The sequence below is a fragment of the Malurus melanocephalus genome, unplaced genomic scaffold (genome assembly GCF_030028575.1).
Source record: "Malurus melanocephalus ecotype Western Australia unplaced genomic scaffold, MMel_1.1 scaffold_437, whole genome shotgun sequence".
NCBI classification, from domain to species: domain Eukaryota; kingdom Metazoa; phylum Chordata; class Aves; order Passeriformes; family Maluridae; genus Malurus; species Malurus melanocephalus.
This window is the reverse complement of record NW_026623669.1, coordinates 512,830-537,236: the sequence shown is the minus strand read 5'-3', so window position 1 is coordinate 537,236 and position 24,407 is coordinate 512,830. Positions and strand designations below refer to the sequence as shown.

Below are 24,407 nucleotides of genomic sequence, written 5' to 3'. Positions count from 1 at the left end.
CCTTGTCCAGTTGCAGCATTTGAATAAGTGCAGTATTGCCAAGCAAGAGCAGTTTTACTTGATGCATTAGCTGTAGAGCAAAAAGGTGGCAGCTCCTTGTGGTTTTGGTGTTGGGTGCCATGGTCTATTGATGAAGAAAGTAATTTTCTTACACCTCCATTTCCCACTGTAGTAAGTAGTTCTGTCTATTTCTGTGTGGAGGAGGAAGCAATGATCATGACTTTACTGCCGTTGTTCTAAATTAATGGGCAGCGCCATTCTGGGCCACTTTGACTGGTTTTGATTSATGTATCTGATTGAATTCTGAACTTCTGCTTTTTCTGTAGCCTTTCCTGGGCCTTTTCTCAAGGGATGCAGGTTGGCCTTTAAGCCTGATWGTTGTTTTAGTTTAGCTATTAAGTAGTTCTTCAAGACAGTAGAAAACAAAACATCTGGAAGGAATAAGTCCTTGGATCTTTTCTAGGTGTACTTTTGTCCCTTCAAGATTCATCTGAGCAAATTGTCTTCCTCACAGTTGAGGAGATTCTATTGCAGTAATGTTTTATAGTAATCCAAAATACTGAGTGCATTAACCGTACAGAACAACTAGTTTTCTGATTTTTTTCTATGATTTTGCCCCTAAGATCTTAAAGTTTTTAGTTTGCCTAGTCCACAAGAGATGCTTAGAAAAGGAAAATCTTCCCTACCAGCTGGGATTTTTGGGAGTGTATTTCACTGCATTGCACTGTGAGTATGTCTGGAGATGGGTGGTTAAATGTGCAGAGCATGAGCCTGCATTATAGTTGGGTGGAATTTAAAACATAACGTGCTTTGCACATCTGAAGATCTGTTTGGAGTTTCTCTGAAGCAGCACCAGAGTGCAAGGGCACAAAGGAAGTTAATCTCTAGTATACTGTGAGGAGGTGGGTTGGGGTGAACAGGAAGGTGGTAATCTTTTCTTGGAGCCTTCAGATGCTGCATGACTAGAGAGCCAGTGAACTTGATAGCCTCAGAGCACTGCAAAATAGTTGGAGATAGCAAAGATATTTGTCTTAGAGCCTTTTAATTATTKTTTCTTGAAACATTTGTCTTTAATTTTGTATTCATTTTCCCAGTTTCTCCTGACAGAAACAGGAGGACAGGATTTTTTGCTGCTAATTCACAGAAACTTCTCTCAGGATCATGTTCTAATACTGTGTGAAGAGCAGAGCACATTGGGCTTCCTTCATTATAAGAAAGTACAAGATGACAGAATAGCAATTTAAATTTGGTGAAGGGCRTTTTTAAGGTAGATGTTTACCTAGTCATGATCTGTTCTTTAGCACATGGTCTGTGTACTTCACTTCAAGGTATATCAATGAAAAGACTGTAGAAGGCACTTATTCATATGGTTCTCTAAGTACAGGAACATGGACAAGAGCCCATGAATAGATCTATAAAAACCATGTTTTCTGAAATAATGCAGTGGGGCCTCTTCACTTTTGTCAGTCGCTGTTTTCAATTTGTCTTGTGACCACAATGGATTTCTTAGCTCAGAAATGCAGATACTCTGTCCGGGTGTCACCACAGATGGCAAATAGAATGGTGGAATCTGCAAGGGGCATCCTCAATAAATTCCTCCCAGACATCTATATCTACACAGATCATATGAAGGGGGTCAACTCTGGAAAGTGAGTATCCAGAATTCRCTGGAAACAAACATGTAATTCTGCATTTGATCATCTGCTAGGGTGTTCTGATCTATAATTTTACTGAGTTTTAGATATTTTACTGAGTTTTAGGTAACAATCTTCTATTTTGTTAACTTGAAATACATATTTCTCAGAAGGRAAAAACTGATGATGCACTATTGTTTTATTTATGTAACAGGGATAAAAGTGTKTTTTCTTAAACAAGGAATGCCATACATCATTACTGCCACTAAAGGCAATTTAAAATTTCATTTTAAAATATGTTTCTTTGAAGTGAGATTAAGATCAAAGRTCTCATGGTATGTTGAGGAAACCAGCATTCAAAGTTGACTGTAGATCTTCTAATGGCAATGGTATTATTAAGGATGGCACCAAAGTGTTCTAAGGAAGTGTTAGAGCAGTATAGGTTGTCTTCTGCTGCATGGCTGAAGGAGTGTCCTCTCACCAGTGAGGACGGAAAATTAATTAACTGTACTTTCACAGATTTTGTTTACCTGCAGGACACAGAAGTGGTGGATGCAATTCAGACAATTTTGTTGTTATCTGTCATCTCTGTTGTCCTCTTGTCACTCTTGAGGCTGAAAGATTCTGGATAACTCATTTTTTTGTCTTGTGTCTGTATGCTCAAATGCAGGCGTGCATGTTTTCTTTCACAGTTTCTGCTTCTYGAAATACTAATTTAAAATTTGTAAGATTCAAAGGCTTACAAACCTAGAAACAGGTAAATAATTTTAAAGTATTTTTTGTCTTTTCCAGTGCTTCATCATATTTAATATCCCACAGTTGTGACRTTAGTCGCTCCAGAATTGCAAAAATTTTTCTGGGAGCTATGTGGTTTTAGGGTCCCAATTTTTTTATTTTTATCTCTCTACAAAATTTCAAAGTCAAATGAATTGGTGCAGCAACATCATGTTTACTATATGTAGCTCTTGCAGAGGGTTAAACAACAGTATGGGAAGAACTGATTCCCTTTTAACYTGGCTTGCAGGGTTTCTGGTGCTGCTGTGTTGTGACATTCATCTTAAGTATGAATCCAGTGTGATAGCAGTATCCCTGATTCTGACTAATGGATATAATCTTGCTAGCTATTGAGGCTTCCAGGGGAAAGAGGTGAAGCCCTGGAGAAGGGTAGTCTTGTTGTTGGATATTGCAGAGAAGAAACACCAGATACCTTTGAACTTTTCATTAAACATGAATTAAGTAACTGTGAAAGGTATCTATCTCTATTTAAAAAAAATAGTGTTTCTGAGGCTTGGATGGCATTTTATTTGCTTTTTCATTTTTCCTGTTTAAAGAACTTGGCCCAGRAAAAGCCAGCATAGAGCGTTTTGTGGCAAGTGGTATTGTGTTTGACTTTTAAAGAATGTTAGTTTTTCTTTTCCAGAGTAAATCTAATGTATGAAACAGGACATTTGTCGTCCTATCTGAGGAGCTGTTTATGACTTGAAGTTCTTGGCTTATTACTCCAATTTTGTTCTTAAATCAAACACATTTTTTCCTTTTCTTTCAGATCTCCAGGTTTTGGCATGTGCCTCACTGCAGAAACCATCAATGGCACTATTCTCAGTGCTGAGCTAGCCTCAAACCCTCAGGGCCAGGGAGCAGCTGTGCTTCCTGAGGAACTGGGCCAGAATTGTGCTAAGCTGCTGCTTGAGGAGGTCTACAGAGTAAGTGGCCAGGATGTTTTGTGTGAACAGCTGTAAGGAAAGGAGGTGCTAAAATTGGTAACGGGCCAGGTGGTTTGGGGGCACCCTCAGACAGGCTTAGATCCAACAGAGAAATGATCTAAGGCTGCCAGTGTCTTCTTCATCCAGGTAAAGGGTAGATTTAAATGGTTCCTTTAGTAGTGACTTACTGGGGCGTGTTATTAGCAATGTCTGAGATGTGTTTCTGTGATTCAGGGGAGTGGAAAATGTTTTTTTTTGTTGCTTTCTGTCTGCAACAGAATTGAGTAAGCTTCATATGGGCTGTTACTTCATTTTTTTTTTTGGAAGTTGGATGGGTAATACAGTCAATGCTTCTAAACTGGTAGTTGGAATTAGGAGTGGAAGAACATAGGAGGGAGCTGAAGGGGGAAATAACCCAGTAGGCCTCTATGTTGACCACTTTGTGATGATGATGACAAAGTCAGATGTGCTGAAAATYGTTGGTTATCTGAAAAATTGGCTGAATGAGTTGCTGGCAAGGAGCTAGGATGCTGTTTACTTAAGAATCTTGAATACATCACCGTTTTCCTCAGTATAGTATTTTTTTCTTCCTTAAAATGATTTTTATATGTGGCAAGAATTTTAGTGTACGAGCAGCTTTCAGTCTTACAAGTRATTTGGCAGATAGTACCCTGATGAATTTCTGATTTAATAAAGAACTTTCCAGCTGCTTTGTTTTGTATCTCCACAAATGTTAAAATAACTATGTTTTAGTATTGATAGACCACATTTGGCCTTTAGGAGGCAGTCATCTACCAATTGTAATCACTGTTTATAAAAAAGAGTAGTTACTCTGAACTGTAATAACCTGATTTGGCTTTGTAAAGTGTTAAAACTGCCATTACTGAGATTCTGTATTGGGAAATGTAGTCAATTACAGAAATGTCCCTCAGCCTCAAATCACATCCATACCTGTAGTAGATTGTTCATCTGTGCCCATATTATTTGTTCCTTTACCTGTTGCAGATCCTTCATCTGTTTATCACCTGGCCACTTTTTCCACTCTTCCATTATTATTTCGTCTTTGTTTATTCACTATATGCACGATGTTGCTAAAAGACTTCTCTAGCCCAGGTTTCTTATCTCATAGAAATGCCACCATCAAAATATTCTTCCTGGGTTTCTAGGTATAATCTAGACACCTTGTATTTGAAAGTCCAGCATGTGTGGAGAATGTAGTCATAACTAGTGACTGAAACATCCGTTTCTGCAATTGCGTAGTGTCATGTAGTTATTTTTATTTCGGTGTGAATTGTAGAAACCTTTTGGTACATTTGTTGCTTTGTGTAAATGTCTTGGAAAACATCTTCAAGTAGTCAGATGTCCATAGACATCAAAAATGCARTTTTCAAATACTTTTATAAACAGCAATAAGTGCTTTTTTTTCCCTTGGAAAACCATTCAGCACTTGACAGATTAAAACTAGTGAGGGAATTTGTCGAGATATTATGCTTAGCTCAGGTGTCAGAGAATTTACTGATTGAAGAGGGCTGGAAAGGCCTAAAAGCTGGTAACTTTCTGCTTTGATGTACTGCGGCCATTTGAATATGATGAGTCAGATTCTACAWAGGGTAGTGAGGATCTCAAGACAACAGGAGAAAATGTTTGAGGATGAAGCAGTGAATGATAAATAAAGTCTGTGAATGATAAATAAATAGGCTGTCAGGTTTCAGTGTCTTTGAAGATCAGACTGTGAGTGTGTGAGTTTACTAGCTGTGGTAAAGCKGGTGCTCCTGGAAGACTCCTTTATGTGTGGGCAACTTCTGTCCAAGAGAGACTGACAAATGCTGAGCAGTGTACAGACTACTTGTCCTTCACTACAGCAGCTCACTGTGGACAAGTTCTGGTTTGCTAGCATTTTTGGCAAGTTGTGCCACTTGCCCACCCGAGTGCTTAGTCATTACTTAGTGAGTTCCCTTCTGCCTCTGTCATAGGCAATATGATGGGTTTTGTTGTGTAGTTTTCAGAATATCCACTTGAATTTCATGTATGACACGTGGTTTTACAATGCTAGCTTGAAATTTGAAAAATAAGCTTTCTTTCTCGTTTTCTTTCTATTTTTTTTTTGCAATTAGTTTGTGTTTTGTTTTGGGGTCGGCTTTCATGAGTGTTGGTTTTTGGAGGTTTAGTTTTGTGTGTTTGTTTTTCTTTAATTAGGTCAGTTTGATTTAGTGTTGAACCCAGAGAGGGTAGAAAAACATATTGCAAAGTGCAGTGTTTGTTCAGTTTTAATAKATTAATTTTTTATTGTTTTTTGTCTAGCTAAGCTGCTGAGTGAAATAAAAATTTTGGGAAAGCAAGAATACATTTGCTTTGAACAGGCAGTCTTTAATCCTATATCTTTTTGCCGCTATTYAACCTAGTTGCTGAATACAGACTCAAGGGAGAATTTGTTTTCCTGTGTTTAGGTCTTCTCCTCAAAGATTGTTTCACCATCTCTTTGTTTGCCTGTAGGTACTACACTGCAGGAGCCAGGGAGGTTGACCAGAAAAGGGTACCCTGAGAGCACTGCAGATAATTCTCTGTAAAAGGGCTTTAGATGTTGGGGTTACCGACAATCTGCTGGAGTTCATTACTGTTGAAAGGGGCCCAGGGACACTTTGTAAAGTGCTTGCTATTGTGTGAGGTTTACCACCTAGGAAATCTAAGGATCTGAGTCTTGTTAAATGTCCTTTTACTGAGCCTTGAATAAGAAATTAAATAGATTGTATGATTCTTGGAATCAGCAGAGCTTTTTTAATGCACATTTGTTGATGGAAAGATGTCAGAGGTAATTGGCTAATAGTAAGTGGCACAGTGCCTTAATTGCAGTGGCTCTGCAAGACAGGGCAATGGAATGACTGACTAGCATTGTCATTACAAATCCGTATGCAGTTCTTTCTGAAGCTTAATTGTAGGAGGCCACTAAGGATTTTAACTCTCATCTTTGAAAGTCATTGTTTATGGGAGCTTTATGTAGCAAGTAATTGGCAGAATGGAAAGGCCTGGAAGAGCTGGAAAAGGATTTAATTTTTATATTATTTGTGATAATGAAAAAGCGGGGAGTATGTATGCCTGTTTAAGGCTGAATTCTTAATGAAGAAAGGCCGAGTTGCTAGGGGACGTTGGAGAGGCAGGAGGGCTAAGGCTGTTTTATTTAACTAGAGTTAAAACTAGTGAAGGATTTCATTCACGGCTGAATTTTCGAGATGGTCTTACTTCACTGTGCCAAGTCTTTGCTCCATTCTTCTGGAGAAAAACCGAAACCCCCAAACCAAAACACAAACCCTGTGCAATAGCTTGTTACCCTCCACATAACAAATTATTAAGTCATACAAATATGTGCCACACAGGTAAGGAAGGAAACTGTGTGTATGCCAAAATATAACTAATGCTAAATCAAAGCCAGGCTCAAGCTCAAGAATAAACCTTTTTGAAACACTGTTGTCCAGCATCTGGAGCTGCGGTATTTGTCTTTACATGTTAGCTGTAGTATTTGTATAATAACATTTTAAATGGACGRGATTTTAAGTGATCTGTGTCTAATTGTCACAGCTAGCTGGATCTAGCTCTGTAGTCAATGTGAACAATAATGGGGACACTGCCATAGACTGAATTAATACGGTCTACAAGCTGCATTCTACATTGGTAATGAGTGCCAGCTATTTTGGAACAAACATGCTTTGGCTCTGACTTTGCCCATCCCATTTCTTTTGGGAGGGTTGTTTTTAATTTTCTGACTCTGGATTAAGTGTCAGGTGGATTGAAAGAAAAAAACTTGGCCTCCTTGGGAGTGTTCAGTCCTTCATTTGGCAGAAGTTGCTGTTCAGTCATGAGATTACAATCACTTAATGTCATTCTTTGGCAACTGCCTATATGGGAATGGTGTTGCAAAGGAGTGATTTAGATCACTTAAATCACTGGCAAAAGTATCAGCAAGACCAAGTTTTGGTATGAATTTGTTGAAGTGCAACAAGTTTGATGGTGAGGTTCACTTTTGCTTACTACATAGATGAAGTACACAAAGAAAAATCGGATTAGAAAAAATCTGCAATGATTTATGCAGAATGAGAATGCAAAAGGSTAAGGATGGAAAAGACTAAGGTTGCAAAAGGGGCAAGGGAGACACTCCCTTTGGGTYGCAAGAGTGGACCCTTTACCAAACATAGACTCAGACTTAATCAAAGATTTATATCTAAAGGATGTAGCACCACTTAATCATTGACTACTGGAATGTTGACACAATCAAAAACTTCTATAAAGTGCACGTACCCCAGTGCATGCAGTATGGAGAACAAACAAGATGAGCTAGAGATCTGCGTGCAGTCACAGTGTTTTGATCTTACTGCGATTACAGAGATGTGGTGGGATAGTTGGTCCTGTTATGAAGGGCCACACCCTGTTCAGCAGAGACAGCCCAGGAAGGCAGGCTGGTGGACTTGTCCTGTGTGAGGAAACACCTGGAATGTATCAAGCTCGGTCTCTGGGTGGATGATGAGTGAGTTGAGAGCTTATRGGTCAGGATAAAAAGTCAGACTAGTGAGGGTGACACTGTTGTGGGGGTGTGCTGCCTGATGAGGAGGAGGCAGCAAATGAGGTCTTCTAGAGGCAGCATGAAGCAGCCTCAAAGTCACAGGCCCTGGCTCTTTTGGGGAGCTTTAAGTACCATGACATCTGCTGCAGCGAAACACAAACGGCGCAGGAGGTTCCTGGAAAGCACTGATGGCCATTTCCTGACACGGGTACTGGMGGATCCCACAGGGAATGGCGTGCTGCTCAGCTCAACCAGCAAACAGGGAAGGCCTTGCTGGAGGTGCGACCATGRGAGTGTGGAGTTCAGGCTCAGGAGGAAGCAGGGCAGCAAGTACGTTTACAACCATGGACTTCAGGAGAGCTAACTTTAGCTTCTGCAGGAATCTTCTTGAAAGAATTCCATAGGAACAAGCCCTGCAGGGTTCAAGAGACCCTGAGGGGTCCAAGGGAGTTGGTTGATATTCAAGAATCACTTCTTTCAGGCTCAAGAACAGTGCATCCAAATAAGCAAGAAATTGGGCAAAGGGGGAAAAGAGATTTGCATGAATAAATAAATATCAAAAGTAAGCAGGGAATACACAGGAGCTAGAGGCAGGGTCAGGTCACTCGGTATGATTATTGAGAGGTTGTCAGAGTATGTAGAAATGAGACAAGAAAAGCCAAGGTCCATCTAGAATTAAATGTGGTAAAGAAGGTCATCTACAAGAAGGGCTTTTTCAAATACATCAATAACTAAAGGAAAAAGCATTATGTGGGCCTAATACTAAATGGGAGTGAGACTGTTAACAGAGGACACAGAGGAGGCAGAGTTAGTGAATGCTGCCTTTGCATCGGTCACCACTGACAAGAACAGCCCTCAGGGATCTCTGACCCAGGAGATCAGGGAAAAGGAAGGGTTGGAGTCAGGCAAACCTGGCATCCACAAGTCCATGGGCTGTGATGGGGTGCACCCACAAGTGCTGAGAGAGCTGATGGACACTGAAGCTGGGCAATTTACAACCATCTTTGAAATGTTGTGGTGATCARGAGAGGTGCCTGAGGACTGGAAGAAGGCAAATGTCATTCCAGTCTGCCAAAAGGACAAGAAGACCAACCCAAGAAACTACCAGCCAGTCAGCCTTACATCAATCCCTGGAAAGGTGACTGAGTGCCTTATTCTGGAAAGCCATTTCTATCCACATGGAGGACAAGAAAGTGAACGGGAGTAGTCAGTGTGGATTCATTAAAGGAAAATCATACTTGACTGACCTGCTTCCCTTCTTTAAAGAAACAAGTATMTGGATGGATGAGGGGAGAGAAGTGGATATTGTCTACCTTGACTTCAGCCAGGCTTTTGGCCCTGTCTCTCACGACATCCCCAGAGGCAAACACAGGAAGTGTGCACTGGATGAGTGGACAGTGAGGTGGAGTGAGAACTGACCGAATCTGGGATCTGGGAGATCCCAGAGGGTTGGGATCAGTGGTGCAGGGTCTGGTTGGAGACCTGTCATTAGTGGTGTCCCCAAAGGGTCAATATTTGTCCAGTTTTGTTTGATTTCTCCATCAGTGATTTGGATGAAGGGGCAGAGGCCTCCTCAGCGCGTTCACTGAGGACACAAAGCTGGAAGGGGAGGCTGAGACCCCAGAGAGCCGTGCAGCCCTTCAGAAGGACCTCGRCAGGGTGGAGATGTGGGCAGRGAAGAGCAGTCTGAGATTCAKCAAAGGCAAATGCAGGGTCCTGCCCCGGGGAGKAACAAYCCCAGGCACCAGCRGAGGCTGGGGCTGACCTGCTGGGGAGCAGCTCTGTGGGTGCTGGGGGACAACGAGCTGTCCCTGAGCCAGCAGCGTGTCCTGGGGGCCAAGATCCAAGATACCAGGAATGGTGTCCYGGGGGGCATTAGGAAAAGCACTGACAGCAGTGGAGGGAGGTGATCCTGCCCCTCTGCTCAGCCCTGGTGAGGCACATCTGGAGTGCTGTGTCCAGTTCTGGGCTCCTCAGGACAGGGGAGACAGGGAGCTCCTGAAGCAGRTTCAGAGGAGGGTGACAAAGATGATTGAAGGACTGGAACATCTCTCATGATGAAARGCCAGGAGAGCTGGGCCTGTTGGTCACTGAGATGACTGAGGGGATCWTATCAATATATCTGAAGGGAAGGTGCCAGGCAGTGGATCCAGGCTCTTCTTTRTGGTGCTGAGCGATAGGGCAAGAGGCAATGGACAGAAACTGATGCACAGGAAGTTCCACCTGAATATGAGGAAGATATTTTTACTATCCTTTACTGTGAAGSATACAGGTTGCACAGGTTGCCCAGAGAGGCTGTGGAGTTTCCCTCTCTGGAGATATTCAAGAACTGTCTGCATCCTGTGCCATGTACTCTGGGGTGATCATGCTTGAGCACGGTGATTGGACCAACTGATCTCTGGATCCCTTCCAGTCGTAACCATTCTGTGACTAACATTTACAAAATGATTCAGTAAGATTTGCTATAAGCACACGAGTAACTTCATAGTAAATTAAGAGATGGCAATATTCATACTACACTTGCTGCAGTGTATTTAAATCGATTTATACATGCACACACATAGACRCAAAGTGTATAAAAAGGTTAAAAATTCCCCTCAAATTTAGTAAAATACTTGAGTGAGATGACTTTTTACCTGTCACGGGGTGAGGGGTTAAGTCTTGAGGGTTGASTGTATCAGCCCAGGCCCCATCAACACCACCTTTTGTCACTTGTTCTCCAAGTATTTAAGGCTTAAGGGTTGTTGAGCTTCAAGAGGTGAGGGAGGTGCTGGTGCAGCCTGCTGTGGCCCAGCAGAACTCAAAGACCCTCGCTTAGTACTGCTGCCTGTAGGGTTGTGAGATGCTTGGCTTTAGCCCTCTCTTGTTGTCCATTCTGGCTGCAATCTGGGTCAGTTGTTACCAGAGTTTTCCTCAAAAGGTACAGTAACAATAATATTGTTCCACCTGAGCTATGATTTAGACAAAAATAGTATTCCAGAGCTGTCCTTAGAAAACAGCAGTTCATTAGGCAGAAGTTCCTAGGAACAGACAGYGTTTCTGATAAGCTCAAGAGAAGTTTAACTGCCCAGGAGCCATTAATCAAGGTCAAGGTCTAATAAGAATTCCTGAGAAGATTGTAGAATGGCCCTAGCAGACAGGGGGGAATGCACCACCACAAATGGGGAACAGTACTGGGGATGACTTGACTCACTGCAGCAAGAGAGTTTATGTAAGCAGTTAGGACATGACGAWGCATCATGTTTTGATACATTGCTTAGGACATGGTTGTCTCCAGGCTGATTGAAGCTTTTGTATAAATATGGTTATAAAAGTAGATACTGTATAATATTTTCAKCTGTAGAGAAACAAAAAAGCTCAGAAAATGTGAAGTTTTCATCCAAGTGATAAGGAGCATTTTGAATTATTAAACAAACTATAAATTCAGAATGTCCAGTGTCAGGAGTACTCCTTACTGAGCTTTTATCTGCTTCTCATTGGCAAATTCAGATGGTGAGAGCTGTGGCTCTAGATTGCACCAGCAAATTCTGCAGGTATCTTGTTCACTCAAGATAAAGCACAATGTTTCAGTCCCATAGAAGACATTAGGGTTGAGTATGTGGACTTCACTTCAGTGTGGCAGCTTCACACAGTTAMAAGGGCAAGTACTGGTGTAAGAGCATGTTTTAGGAGTTGGGTTCATGGTAATGAATGTAATGAAGCTATTAATGTTGTTTCGGTGTATGAAGTGCAGAGACTAGACATTTTTTCAGAAGAATGGAGCTGAGGCTTGCCACACGGAAGCTAGGCAATCTTAAAATTAAATCATCACTAGCTCTCCCTTGGAAAGGTTCTCTTTTCTGACACTCACTGGGAAAATGTGCTGAGGTTGTCCCATTGTCTGATTTTCCTGATCTGTATAGTCCAAAATTTATTTTATCCCTTGCCTTTTTGGAGAGTGTTGTCACTTGAAATTATGATAGGTTACCCTCCTTGTCCACAAAGGTAACTGCCAGTTTACCTCATTAGAGAATTTGGTTTTAAAAGGATGCATTTCTAGTTTTGGTCTCTCCAGACAGCCTTTTCAGAGGACTTAACATTAGGCCAAATGCAGCAGAAAACTGCCCAGAGATTTCATGTGGCTGTGGATCAGGGTGAATATAAGGACAGTCCAAAATAATGTCAGATTTTTTTCTATTTTCAGAGTTCTTGCATAGCAGTAGTTGGTAAATTTTCTCAACAGCAGTCTTAATTTAAAGTATCCTTTTAAATTTATATTCCAGCTTTGTAAGCAATTCTTATTTCTAAGTTTAGTCTTTCAGTTGTAATTTATGTATGCTTCATACTAAACAYGCTCCATATAAAGAACAATTTACCATGCACTAATGACTTAGTGCAGTCRAATATGTGCAAGAGTATGTGTACTTCTACTTAATTTTATGCATGACACATTCACTTAGCAGTAAAAAAAAATCTTCCATTTTAATTATGGAAGGAAATATTTTTACAGATGTAAACCCACAAAAATTAGCAGCAAGGGTTTAGGTGCTGTTTTGCACCTGCTAATACTGAACTATTTGTCGAAATGTAACTTTATCGTTATCATGAAGTGCTGCARTTCTTAGTGTCGTCAAATGCATATGAGCTACAACTAATACCTCTTTTCAATTTACTGCAAAGAAATTCTTCAGTGTTTACATACTGTGATGTTAAATCAGATTAGGAGGGATGTTTAATGTGACTTTCTTACTGCATTTTGTTCTAGTTCTGTTCCTTCCCCAGCCTGCTATGTGAAATTAATTTGTCATTGTTAAAACATCTAGATTTTTATCTTCTTGGCTCTTAGAAACTGGGAGTGGTATTTCAGCCTTTTAAGCATGTCTTTTGCCTTTGTTGCTCTGCTCTCATCGCAGCTTCTCGTTTGTACAGAGATTAATTATTAAAACATTTTGGTTTGCAGGGAGGCTGTGTAGATTCAACCAATCAGAGCCTTGCTCTGCTCCTTATGACCCTTGGACAGCGGGATGTTTCCAAAGTCCTGTTGGGACCTCTGTCTCCATACACGTAAGTTGTTATGTTCAGTTCAATTAAGCAGTCTACTTTTAATTCACTAGTTTTATTGCACAGCTATTGCGCAGCTACTTTTATATATGGAAGACTGCTTATGGTTACAAATAGAACAACTTGTACCTGACTTCAAATGAGGCAGGTGGTGTAAGTTGCCTAGAGTGCGTTTCTACATGTTAGATGAGTCCCTTGCTGTTCTATATTATTCCTGTTTCTGAGAATTGCAGAGACAGGGTTTATTGATGGTTCTTGACCTGGAATGTATGTGTACATCCGTTTGCTTTTTGTTGCCTAGTGTACACTACTGTGTTTTCCCTTGTGATCTCTCTGTAGCTGTGTCATTAAATGTCATGTTTCAAATGGCTAGCTGAACTCTAAAGCTGTGATTTGTCCTAGGAATCAGCTTAAGACTTCAATTCATGGAGCTGTGTGCCATTCAAGGTTTTGTCACTATTGGGAAACAGAATCCTATCTGGTCCTTCAGTCTCAGTTTTTATTACAGCTTTGTCTGCAGCTGGTAGTTGTTCAGAGGATAGAAAAAGACTCAATTTCTTATTTTGCCAGTTGTAAATATARSTTACAGAATCACAGAATCATCAAGTTTGGAAAAGATGTCYAAGATCATGAAGTCCAACACCTGACTGAACGCTATTTCTCAACTAGACTGTAGTGCTAGGTGTGATTGTGTCTTTAACTCTTTCATAGGTTCTGATGCTGCCACCTCTGTGGGCAGCCCATTTCAATGCTTAACAGCCCTTGCAATGAAAAAACTCTTCTTAATGTCCAACCTGAACTTTCTCTGGTGCAGCTTGAGGCCACTTCTTCTAATCCTGTCACTCTGATGRTGGTCAGAAGAGACTGATCACCATCTGGCCACAAGCTCCTTTCAGGGAGTCGTAGAGAGCAGTAAGGTTTCCCCCCAGCCTCCTTTCCTCCAGGCTAAACAACCCCAGCTCCCCTAGTCACTCCTCATAGGACTTGTGATCCAGACCGTCACCCGCTGTTTTGCCCTTCTTTTATCTCACTGCAGCATTTCCACGTCCTTGTTCTGAGGATCCCAGAACTAAACACAGGATTCAAGGTGTGGCCTCATCAATGCCCAGTACAGGGGACAATCCCTGCCCTGGCCCTGCTGGCCACACYRTTGCTGMTMCAGGCCAGGATGCCAYTGGCCTTCTTGGCCACCTGGGCACACCCTGGCTCATGTTCAGCCGCTGTCACCAGCACCCCCAGGTCCTTTTCCTGTGGGCAGCTTTCCAGCCACTCTGCCCCAGCCTGTGGCACTGCCTGGGGTTGTTGTGACCCCAGGGCAGGACCCGGCCCTGGCCCTTGTTGAACCTCACACCCTTGGCCTTGGCCCATGATCCAGCCTGGCCAGATCCCTCTGCAGAGCCTTCCTGCCCTCCAGCACATCAGCACTCACACCCAGCTTGGAGTTATCTGCAAACTGACTGAGTGAGCACTCAATCCCCTAATCCAGATAATCCGTAAGGATTTTAACTGGCCCCAGTACTGAGCCCTGGGGAACACCAGCCACAGGATGGATGTAACTACATCCACCACCACTCTCTGAGCCCAGCCATACAAATGGATTTTTATCCATAGAACAGCGTACCTGTCCGAGCCRTGGGCTGCTGCTGTAGTTCCCCAGGTCCTTCTTCTGACCCTTCTGGTGTGGGCATCACACTGGCCAACCTCCAGTCCTCTGGGACGTGCTCAGTTAGCCAGGACTGATAGTACATGATGGAGAGMAGCTTGGTGAGCTCTTCTGTCAGCTCTCTCAATAGCCATGGATGAACGAACCCCATCTGACCCTGTAACGTGAGTTTCTAAGTTGTACTGCCAGTCACTAAACTAGATCCTTCTGGATTACAGGGGGTCTATTTTGCTGCCTGTCCTCCAGCTCAGGGGGCTGGTTACCCTGAGGATAAGTCTTACTGTTAAAGACAAAGGCAAAGAAGACATTAAGTACTTCAGCATTTTTCTCATCCTTGATGACAGTGTTCCTCTCTGTGTCCAATAAGGCTTGGAGATTTTCCTTGGCCCTCCTTTTGCTTTTAATGTAGTTATAAAAGCACATTTTATTATCTCTCACAGCCATGGCCAGATTGAGTTCTAGCAGAAACAGATTAGGGAAACGATATCCATTATCAAAAATTTAATTTATCAGACTTGCAAGTGATTTACTGGATCACGGTTACTTCTAGAGGCTAGGCAGTTTTTCTTTAGTCAAATGAAGGGACGTTTGTTTAGCTGACAATAGCATCAAATAGTAAGAGTATGAACTGTCCTTTTTCGGTTATCATGGTACCGGTGCTGTATATGTGAAAGGTACAGTACTGTGATAACTGAAGAATGGTGGTGCCATCACATGAGAGCTAAAAATTACCTAACTGCTATTCTCAACCCCTGATACCTTGGAAACAACATTCATCAGATTTTGAGGGGAAAACAGAGAAGTGTCCTATTGCCCAGAGGGGAAGTAATTCCCTGTAAAGTAAGTATTCATGTGGAAGGTTTCTGAAGAGTAGATATTAGTGTTTGAAATACACAGTTAAGCATAAAAAACAATCCAATCTCTTGTCATTGTGAGTATTTTTTACCATTTTTTTGTTCTGTGAAAATCAAAGCAAATGCACTAGTTGACTTTATAAGCAGGCTGAGTTCAAGTTGGTGGGCTGTCACGTCTTCTAAGCTAGGTGTATGCAGCAGGGTTAAAGGTCAGGAACACAGATTCTGGACCAGGAGATCATAAAATCTGTGATTCTGAGAGAATCTGTGACTCCTCATTCCTGTGAACATCTGTTCAGATACTATGCAGCTTTTTCTGCAGCACCCCCGTGCCCTCAACTAGGGCTTTTCATAAAGGACTGGTRAATTTGGCTCCCAAGCAACTCATTGGATACACAAGCTTTGTGAAGTAAATTGCAGCATTGTCATGCTTAACATCATTGTCCCTCCTTTTCTTTCTCAGAGCTGTGTCCTCTCTGCATTCTCCAGAATCTGAAGCTATYTAAAAGCTACATTATGCTAGATTGGCTCCCTGTCCAACATAATGTARCATGAACGTGACAGTTGAGCTGGCTGCTGGGAGTATAACATGGGGACATGGTGCTTTGGAATATGTCCATCAGAATGATGGAAAGAAGTTTTCTTTGAGATTTCTTTGAGATTATGCATTTTCATGGGACAGATCCTTTGCCTCAGCTAATGATGGCCAGTGGAAGGCAACACCACGAGCAGCACTGCCAGAGTGGCAGTGGGGACAGCAGTCTGCACGAGTAGTGGCTGTCTGCAGCATTACCCCTGTCTTAGCATTCATACTTCACAGAAGTGGGTGCCTCTCTGTCAAGCTGAGCTTAAAATCAAATGCATGGTGCTGTTTGTGCCATTAACTCACAGAGGTCAGTCTGGCAGGACAGACCTGTCTGCATGGTGGATCAGCATGGATCAGCAGGTGGATCAGCATGAGCCAGGGGTGTGTGAAGGAAGCAACAGGAAGGCCTGAGTTCTCCAACCCTTGGCTTTGGARAGGTATAGGGGCTTCAAGGGGTGGGGTCAGGGTGCCTCTGCCCAGCCCAGCTGACACTTTGAGTTGTTCCCTGTGCCGGGGGTGTCCACCCCTAGCTCCTCAGTCTGGTTCCTCCTGGGCAGGACTGAGAGGAGCAGTGCTGGAGCAGGACTCGGGAGGAGTGCTGGGGCTGCCAGTGCTGCCCAGCAAAGCCCTGGCAATTGCAGGCCCCAGGGCAACTGAACCACAAATGCACTGCTGGTGCAGTCTTCTCTCACGCTGGTCTGTGAGTTGGTTGCTTTGCCCTTACACATAAAGTTCTTGTGTATTTTTTGGTAATCCTTARCAGGGTTTGGGGAAGAGACAGCACTTAGATAAACAGACTTTTTACTCTTGTTGTTGTTGTTGGCTGTAAGTAAGACTTCTAGTGTGGCTCATGTAGCTGTTTCTGCAGCTAAAGAGCAGTGTTCAGCTCTGCCTTGTTCTTGCCTGAACACACAGTGTAAATTCTCAGCAAAATAAAGCTTCTTTGTACCTTTCACCCCCTCTCTYACTCCTCCAGCTTGTCCCTGTGTCATTGCTGCAGGCTGCACTATTATTTGAGTTGTCCATGTAAAACCCAGATYAGCCTTGGAACTAACATTAACCTGCTTTCTGTCATGTACCACTACCTTCCCACCTCTTTCTCTCCTATTTTCAGGGCTCTTACCACTTGTGCTTCTACTGCTACAAMACAAAGTTGGCCTTTTCCTGCTTCAACATTGTCTATGGCAGCCTCCCGTTCGCTCWCACTCAAGTGAGCCTTTCCCATRTACATGGAGTGATACTTTTCTCACTATGCCTTTATTCCAAAGAGAGAAGAGGCAGATATGTAGGGTAGCCCAGCTATGTGCAGAGAGAGGATGGACTGAACTGATCTACCAACATGTTGCAGAGTTTGGTGATCACGTTTTAGTATTTTTCTCTAGTGTTTCTGGCTCYACACTGCCTCTGGCACTTGTACAGTTTATTCTGTGCTCTTCTTGTAGTTCAGCGTGCCACTCCTGCTGTTTTGGGCTTGGCTTTGGTATTCTTGTCACACTGCCACAGCCCTGTGAGAGGACCCGGCTAAGGAGAAGGCTGATAYAGAGCTTGTTGTCTGTCAGCCTTACCATAGCGTTTGTGCCAGCATATTCCCATTTGCCTATTATAGCTGCAACCAGAAACCTTGCGGTTGGGAAAGCATGGAAGGAAAGTGCTTTTCAGTTTTTCCTTTCAACCGTTAATCCACTTGAGAAGTGAGAGAGCTGGTGTCTGTGCTGAGGCAAGTTATCAGTCCAGGAAGGTGCAGTAGAAGGTACACATAGCATTGGGAGCGGTGTTCCCACATTCACCCTGCAGAGGTATTCAGCAGATTGCCCCAGAGATAAATCAGATCATCCCAAGCACACACCACTATAGGTAAAGCAGCCTTTCTTTGTCTGGCCCCTGCTTTTTCCCTCCTCTCCTGTGCAGGAGCAGCAGGAGCAGCCGCATCAGCAGCATGYCCAGCTGAAGTGTATAAAGCAATTTTGCTCCTGCAATTTTCGTTGTATTTTTTAACAATTTTTGTGAACAGGAGTTGCCAGGAGGCTTTCAGAGGCCTCATGATGCCACAGTGGGGACAGTTCTACCCTTTTGGTCTCCTGCTTCCCATTTTGTGGGTGCTTTCTCTCGATTTTTTGTAATGATATAYGTGTGATTAGCTTGTGATTATGCTTTCAACATGTAGAATAGATGCCTTTTTCAGTATTTGCCAGACAAGCAAATGCATGAACTGGATATCCACATTCCCTTTCTCTGAAGTCGAAAATATGCATACCAATTTCTGGAGGAGATTAAATCTTAGTTCAAGACTGCAGACCTGCTTGTTGCCATGACTAGAAGAGTCCAGACTTTTGTCAGGAGCAATTACAAATTTTCTGTTGTAGTCTTTTGATGTAATTGTTTGTTCCCTCTTTTGGAGAAGCCAGTAAAAATGTTTTCTTGGCTGTTTTTGGTTTTGTTCTTTTTTATAGTTTTTCATGTCACCATCCAGTCAGTGTTTGTTTAGGATCACTGTGAATGTTTAGTTTCTTCATGCCTTTCTTTCAGAAATGATGAAAGGAAATATTTTTTCCTGAAACACAGGAAGAATTTTGAGTCTGAATGTAATTCTAAGAAGTGGCAAAGTTAGTAATATGAATCAAACACATGCTKTAGGATCTTTGTTAAACCTTTTGGCTATCCTTGTTTATGTTTTATTTCTGCTTTAAACATTGGGCAGGGAAAAGAGAATCACAGATTGGTATTGGGTATATATAGAACCCTCTCTGATAAGGAGTCRGCATCAGGAGTAAATGATCTTGCCTTGCTACATTTCTCTCTTTCTTCTTCCCTCACCATTTTCTCTCACTGTGTTACCAGCCATTACCTCTCTCTGCTTATACAGAGAGTGCAGAGGATTCAGTAGGGGTCACTAGCCACTTCTACAACACAGGCAAGAGCAGCGTTAGGAGCCTGAAGCCTTGTTTGTCTGTACTAAGCAATATTTTTGTATCTCATCGACCATGCTCATTGCTGGAATCTGTGTTAGTACATACTGCTAATGGGTTTTCTGTTTYGTTTCTTAAACTGTGTTATTTTTTCTCCCTCAGAATTGAGTTTCTGCGACACCTGAGAAGCTTCTTCCAGATCATGTTTAAAATTGAAACAAAGACCCCTGAGGAAGAGCACATGGGTGGGGAGAAAGTCTTAATGACATGTGTTGGCATTGGATTTTGCAACCTTAGTAAAACTATAAGATAAAATCATCTATAGACTTAATGAAAGAGAAAATGCTGCAAAGATCTAATAAAACCTGTGTGTCCCTGTACTTATTSTAGCAGAGGTAGACCTGTGATGATTCCAGTGCGGGGGTACCCAAGCCCACTGCATGTAAACAATAAAGCTGACTTTAGATTGTTTAGATCTGTGCTATTTATAAATGCAATGCCAGTATTCTGTGCTGCTTGGAGTGGCTCTTTGGAGTCTTAGCTGACTTGGGACTTTTTGCACTGTATTCCACTGAATGGGATACAAGTGCCTCATGTCACTGTGCTCTCAAGCCTTAATGAGGTGAGTGCTCTGGTTTTATGTATTTACTGATTTCAGTCGTAGTTGTTTCTGAAAGGTTTAGATAGAGAGGGAAAACAAAGTTGATGAAAACAAGCTTTGCATTGCAAAACAACGATCACAACAGAAATATTAGATTCTTAAGGTAACTGCAGAGATAATATTGGCATAAAATAAAAGTAAAGGTGTGGCAGTAGTTCTTTGTTTACACATTGTGTGTATGTGTAGAATTTGTCAGATGCTCCATTTCTGTTTACATTTGCTAAATTCACAGAATYGCCAAATAGGCTGAGTTGGAAGGGACCCAGAAGGATCATTGAGTCCAGCTCTTAAGTGAATGGCCTCTGCCGGGATCAAACCTGTGACCTTGGCGTTATGAGCACTATGCTTTAACCAGCTGAGCTCATCTCAGGGTTGCAATTTCACAGGAAGAATAAAATATATTTTATTTTTTGTAATGTTACAATACTGCAGAAGAGGTCACAGCCTATACTGACTTATTTTTGTCTCTTTAGCAAAGATGAGTATGGAAGGASAAACCTCCATGACAGCTTTTGACTTGTCACACGCATTGTTTTTAGATTTGTTCGGCATGTTATACTTGGTTCACAATTAGTTGTGAGAAGTAGCAAAAATAGCTGTAGACTTTGAGGGAGAAAAATACATTCAGTTACATCATCATATTTTGTGCATCTGCTCCGTTTTTAAAGTGCTGCACAGATTCACAGATACAAAACAAAGTTTCTGCCAGGTTATAAATATTTACCCATGAGAGGCTTTTGGTAGATTCCAGGCAAACCTGCTGAAGTTAATGCTGAACTCCTGACACAGGGGAAGAAATATGTATTTGACTTCAGACTACTTAGTGTGCCTGGAGTAAAATAAAACTGTGTCAAAAACCGGTATATAGAGAGAGCAAATACTAATGCCTCTGTTATAATGGTTTTATGAACTTTATCTGATGCCACTGTAAAGTGRGCATTACCTCTGTAGTATGAAGAATGTATACCGGACCCAAAAAGGACTTTGACAAAGGTTCAGTATTTGCTTAGTGTTTTGTTAACTTGCAGGCCATGCGAGTAATTTTTTTACTGTACTTTGTTCTTGTTGCAATCTGTCACACATGTTTTGGAAAAATAAAGTATTTTATTCCTAAATAAGGTTTTATTTCCCTCTAAAGCAAAACAAACAACAGTTGGGGGGGAAGAATAAGCCTGAAAGTCTTTCCTGTGCCATTTGTAAGATAAATGGCTATCTTGAATTAATACATCAAAGAAACAGCTTTGGGAGTTGCCAGAGACAGAGGAAGGGAAAGGACAAAGCCATTCCTATAATATACTAGCTTTCCAAAATTTAACTTGCAGCTAAGGAAATCCTAAGTAAAATAATAAGATATGAAGTAAAATAACTTGACTATATTTTTTTACATTTCAAGTTAGAAAAAGGTATGGAGTAAAGAAAGAATTTACCGTGCTCCCTTATGTCACTGTGTAATGAAAAAACTAGAAACTTTAGTTAAAAAATTACTCRAAATATGAGGAGTCACTCTACCAAAAGGTGAAATGTACAAGCTAAGATTAATAGCCACTAGAATAAAAATATAACATACATATTAATTTAAGATTTGAGTTTCTGCCACAGCTCAGATTTCCAAAGAGTGCCTAAATAAAACTTTGGAGGTAGTGTCACCACTTCAAAAATGAAAAGCTTTATTATTTTTAAGATTACCTATGAAACTGTGTGAGTTTTTCCAGATGTTCCAGTTGCATCAAGCTTAGAGGAGGCAATAAATTGCCCAGGCAGCAGATTCTTCAGCAATAATTATGTCACACAATTACTTGTACTTATCTCACTGTTGAAGTTGGACGGGTAACCCTTAGCCCTGCTGCACATTGCATAACTACAGCACAACGCTTGCTGCAGCTTTGAATTTGCTTGTTGCTTTGCAGAAAAAKAAAGGTATATGAAGTTAATATGTTTTTCTATAACAGTCACCCTCTGGAGAAATAGAAACAGAAATTCCAGAGGAGGTTTTAGGTAAGAGCTTTCTTAAGTTTATCTGGCCTTCATATATTCTGGGGAAGATACTTATTACAAGGAAATCCTGCAGATAAAAGCTGTTTGTTTATTGGCAGAACAGCAATTAAGATCTGTTTTGGTCTGATCACATAAGCAGTTAAGATTTTAGAGCTGGACAGAGAAAATTAATTTTTTATGAAAAAAATTCATAGCTGGTGGTAGCCACAGACTTTATGGTAATTATGATAGTTACTAGGAGACACATCTTTCATCTCAGTTTATCCCTGGTGGAGTAAAACTCAGATAAAAATGATTAGCTGTACATAAATAATGCTGTACTCTTTGAACAATCCATCAGCAATTTAATTAATGTCTTTGGATGAACAACTTTGATCATAGAATCAGAACAGTTTCAGYTGGAAAACACCTTAAAGATATCTAGTTCCACCATCCCCAGGCAGGTTGCTCAAAGACCATTTAGTGGCCTTGAATGCTTCCAGGGATTGGRCATCCATGACTACTCTGGGCAACCTGTAAGAGCAGCCCACCACCCTCACAGAAASGAAATTTCTTCCTAATAGCTAATCTAAACATACCCTCCTTCAAYTGAAAGCCATCACCCCTTGACCTGTCACAACCTGCCCCTTTAAAAAGTTCCTTTCCAGCCTTCCTTTTCGTTTCATTAGATACTGAAAGGTGCTAGAGGTGCTAAAAGGTCTCCAGAGTCTTCTCCAAGCTGTACAAACGCAAATCTCTCAGCCTGTCCTTGTAAGCAGAGGTGCTCCAACCCATGGATCACTGTGGCCCTCTTTTGCACTTGCTCCAGCACTCGAGGTCTCATGCTCAGTGCCTCAGAACTGGATGGAGCACGGCAGATGGGGTTCCAGAGTGGAAGTCACGGTGGTGATGTTAAAAGTGTTTGTAAAATATGGCTTTACCTTGCATCTCCTGCCAATTTTATAGTAATTTCTTCTATGATGGTGGTTTGACTGCATCTCCAGTGGTTATGTCAGAAAATCCATGTTAACTTGCTRTAGGACAGGTTCAGGAGTAGAACACTATACTGGAAGTGAAATTGTTTCATTCGAAGGCAGTGCACTTTACCAAAGGCATATGGCTAGAAGCCAGCGCAATAACTGCCTGGGGAAGCATGCAGTAGGTACATCAGCTAGGCCAAAACAGTAAGCACATGGCTGTCTTGGGTAGTGTTTTCAAAATGGTGTTTATGTTACTGCCAGAGCATATATACTTTCTCTCTTCTTCCCCTTCCTCATGGGTGACATGGATTTTGTTTCAAGCCACTGAGGCATAATTTTCTGCTTGCAAGCTCTGACGTTCACTTCCCTGTTTTTCAATCATACACTTGAGACAGATACCAGAGGGGAAAAAAGAAACAAGAAAAGAACTAGTTTTCAGGAAGCATAATTTTGCCTATGAGTTTATTTCTCTCTCTGTCTCTCTCTCTCTTTTTTTTTTTTTTTTTTTTTTTCATTTTATATATTTTATGGCCATCTCCACACGTTTATTTTGTGTGTTTGACGTGTGTCCACTTCTATGCTTTTATTTAGCCTGGCTCCTAAGGGATGGATCCCAAGTGAGACACACAGCTGTGTCAGGGCAACTCTAAATAAAAGAAAAATGTGGAAGGAGCATCTTGCAGTTATTGTTTAGGTCTTGGTAAGCTGTGCCTTAAAAGAGCATTCATGATGGGAATATAGAGTCTTTCTTGTGCCTGATCTATGAGCAACACAAGCTCTGAAAAACACCTATAACCTGTTGTCAGTGAGAAGGCTAAAAAGACACGAAGTCCTGCAGGGAAGGGAGTGTGTGGGCTGAACTGCGTGGGGACAGCACTGTATGAGTAACAGAAGTAAGTCATGCACTGTGTCAGAGCATCACAATGTCCAAATAGCACTTGGACTAGATATAAATTGAGTTGTGACATTGTTACAAGACAGATCTATTAGGGTGATTTGTAGTAAATCTGTAGCAATAGATGTCAGGTGTTAGTGTTAATCTCTTTCCTAGAACTGTAAGATTATGTATATGCACTAAGAAGACTGCCCGGAGCTGTATTCCCTTTGTACTAGAGTGTACAGAAAAACTGTGTGTATGTAGCAGAAAAGAGACTCACAGAGAAAGCCTCATTTAAAGTGGTATTGATCAAGGCTAGAGCTTCAAGAAAACAAAGGCCAAAATAAACCCTTTACTTGAAGCTGAGCAGGGTCTGGGTGCTTGTGGAAACGATGTAGCTTCTGCTTTGCACGGCTCTGCGCAGAGGTAGGCTGTGTCTTCGTATATTTGTCCTCATGCTGTATGTGCCACACTGTCACTCACTATTCTCAGTATGAGCTTGGCCATTCTTCCCTGGCAGCCTCCACTGTGCTGTCCACRCAACAAATGTCAGTCAACACTCCTTCAACACTGAGCCCATGCTGAAAATCTGTAGGGCCTTGTGGAGACTGATCCATGTGAGGTATCCGGTGCTTAACTACAGATGAGCTAGTAGGATTAAGGGTTTGATTCCAGTGATCATCACTACATGTCAATGACACATSCGATTAACCAAAATGCAACAGGCTCAGGAGGGCACCCATGTTTGCAGGGTGCCTCAGAAGTCACACCATTTAAGAACAAACGTCTTACTCCTCGCCATGTTTCTAACCTGCTGCCACCTTGCTTCTTGAAATAATGTACACCTTTTTTCAATCCTAAACTGTCTCCAAGGATAAGAAAAAAGCTGCTTTAGCAACTTTTTGTGTAAATGTGATTTTTTTTAACTTTTGATGAATGTTATTTGCCTATAAGTTAAGGCAATGGTTCTGAATGGT

At 41.7% G+C, this 24,407-nt stretch overlaps 1 protein-coding gene across 1 annotated transcript in view; it reads left to right on the top strand.

Annotated features, from left to right (window-relative positions):
* The window catches only part of RCL1 (RNA terminal phosphate cyclase like 1), a 36,143-nt gene extending 13,128 nt beyond the window's left edge, over positions 1-23,015 (top strand). The window contains exons 6-9 of the mRNA XM_057380104.1: positions 1,524-1,649; positions 3,181-3,337; positions 12,829-12,932; positions 19,101-23,015. Coding sequence (XP_057236087.1) covers positions 1,524-1,649; positions 3,181-3,337; positions 12,829-12,932; positions 19,101-19,251 — 538 coding nt within the window. The 3' untranslated portion in view covers positions 19,252-23,015. The remainder of the gene's footprint in view (positions 1-1,523; positions 1,650-3,180; positions 3,338-12,828; positions 12,933-19,100) is intronic.
* Positions 23,016-24,407: the final 1,392 nt, after the last annotated feature.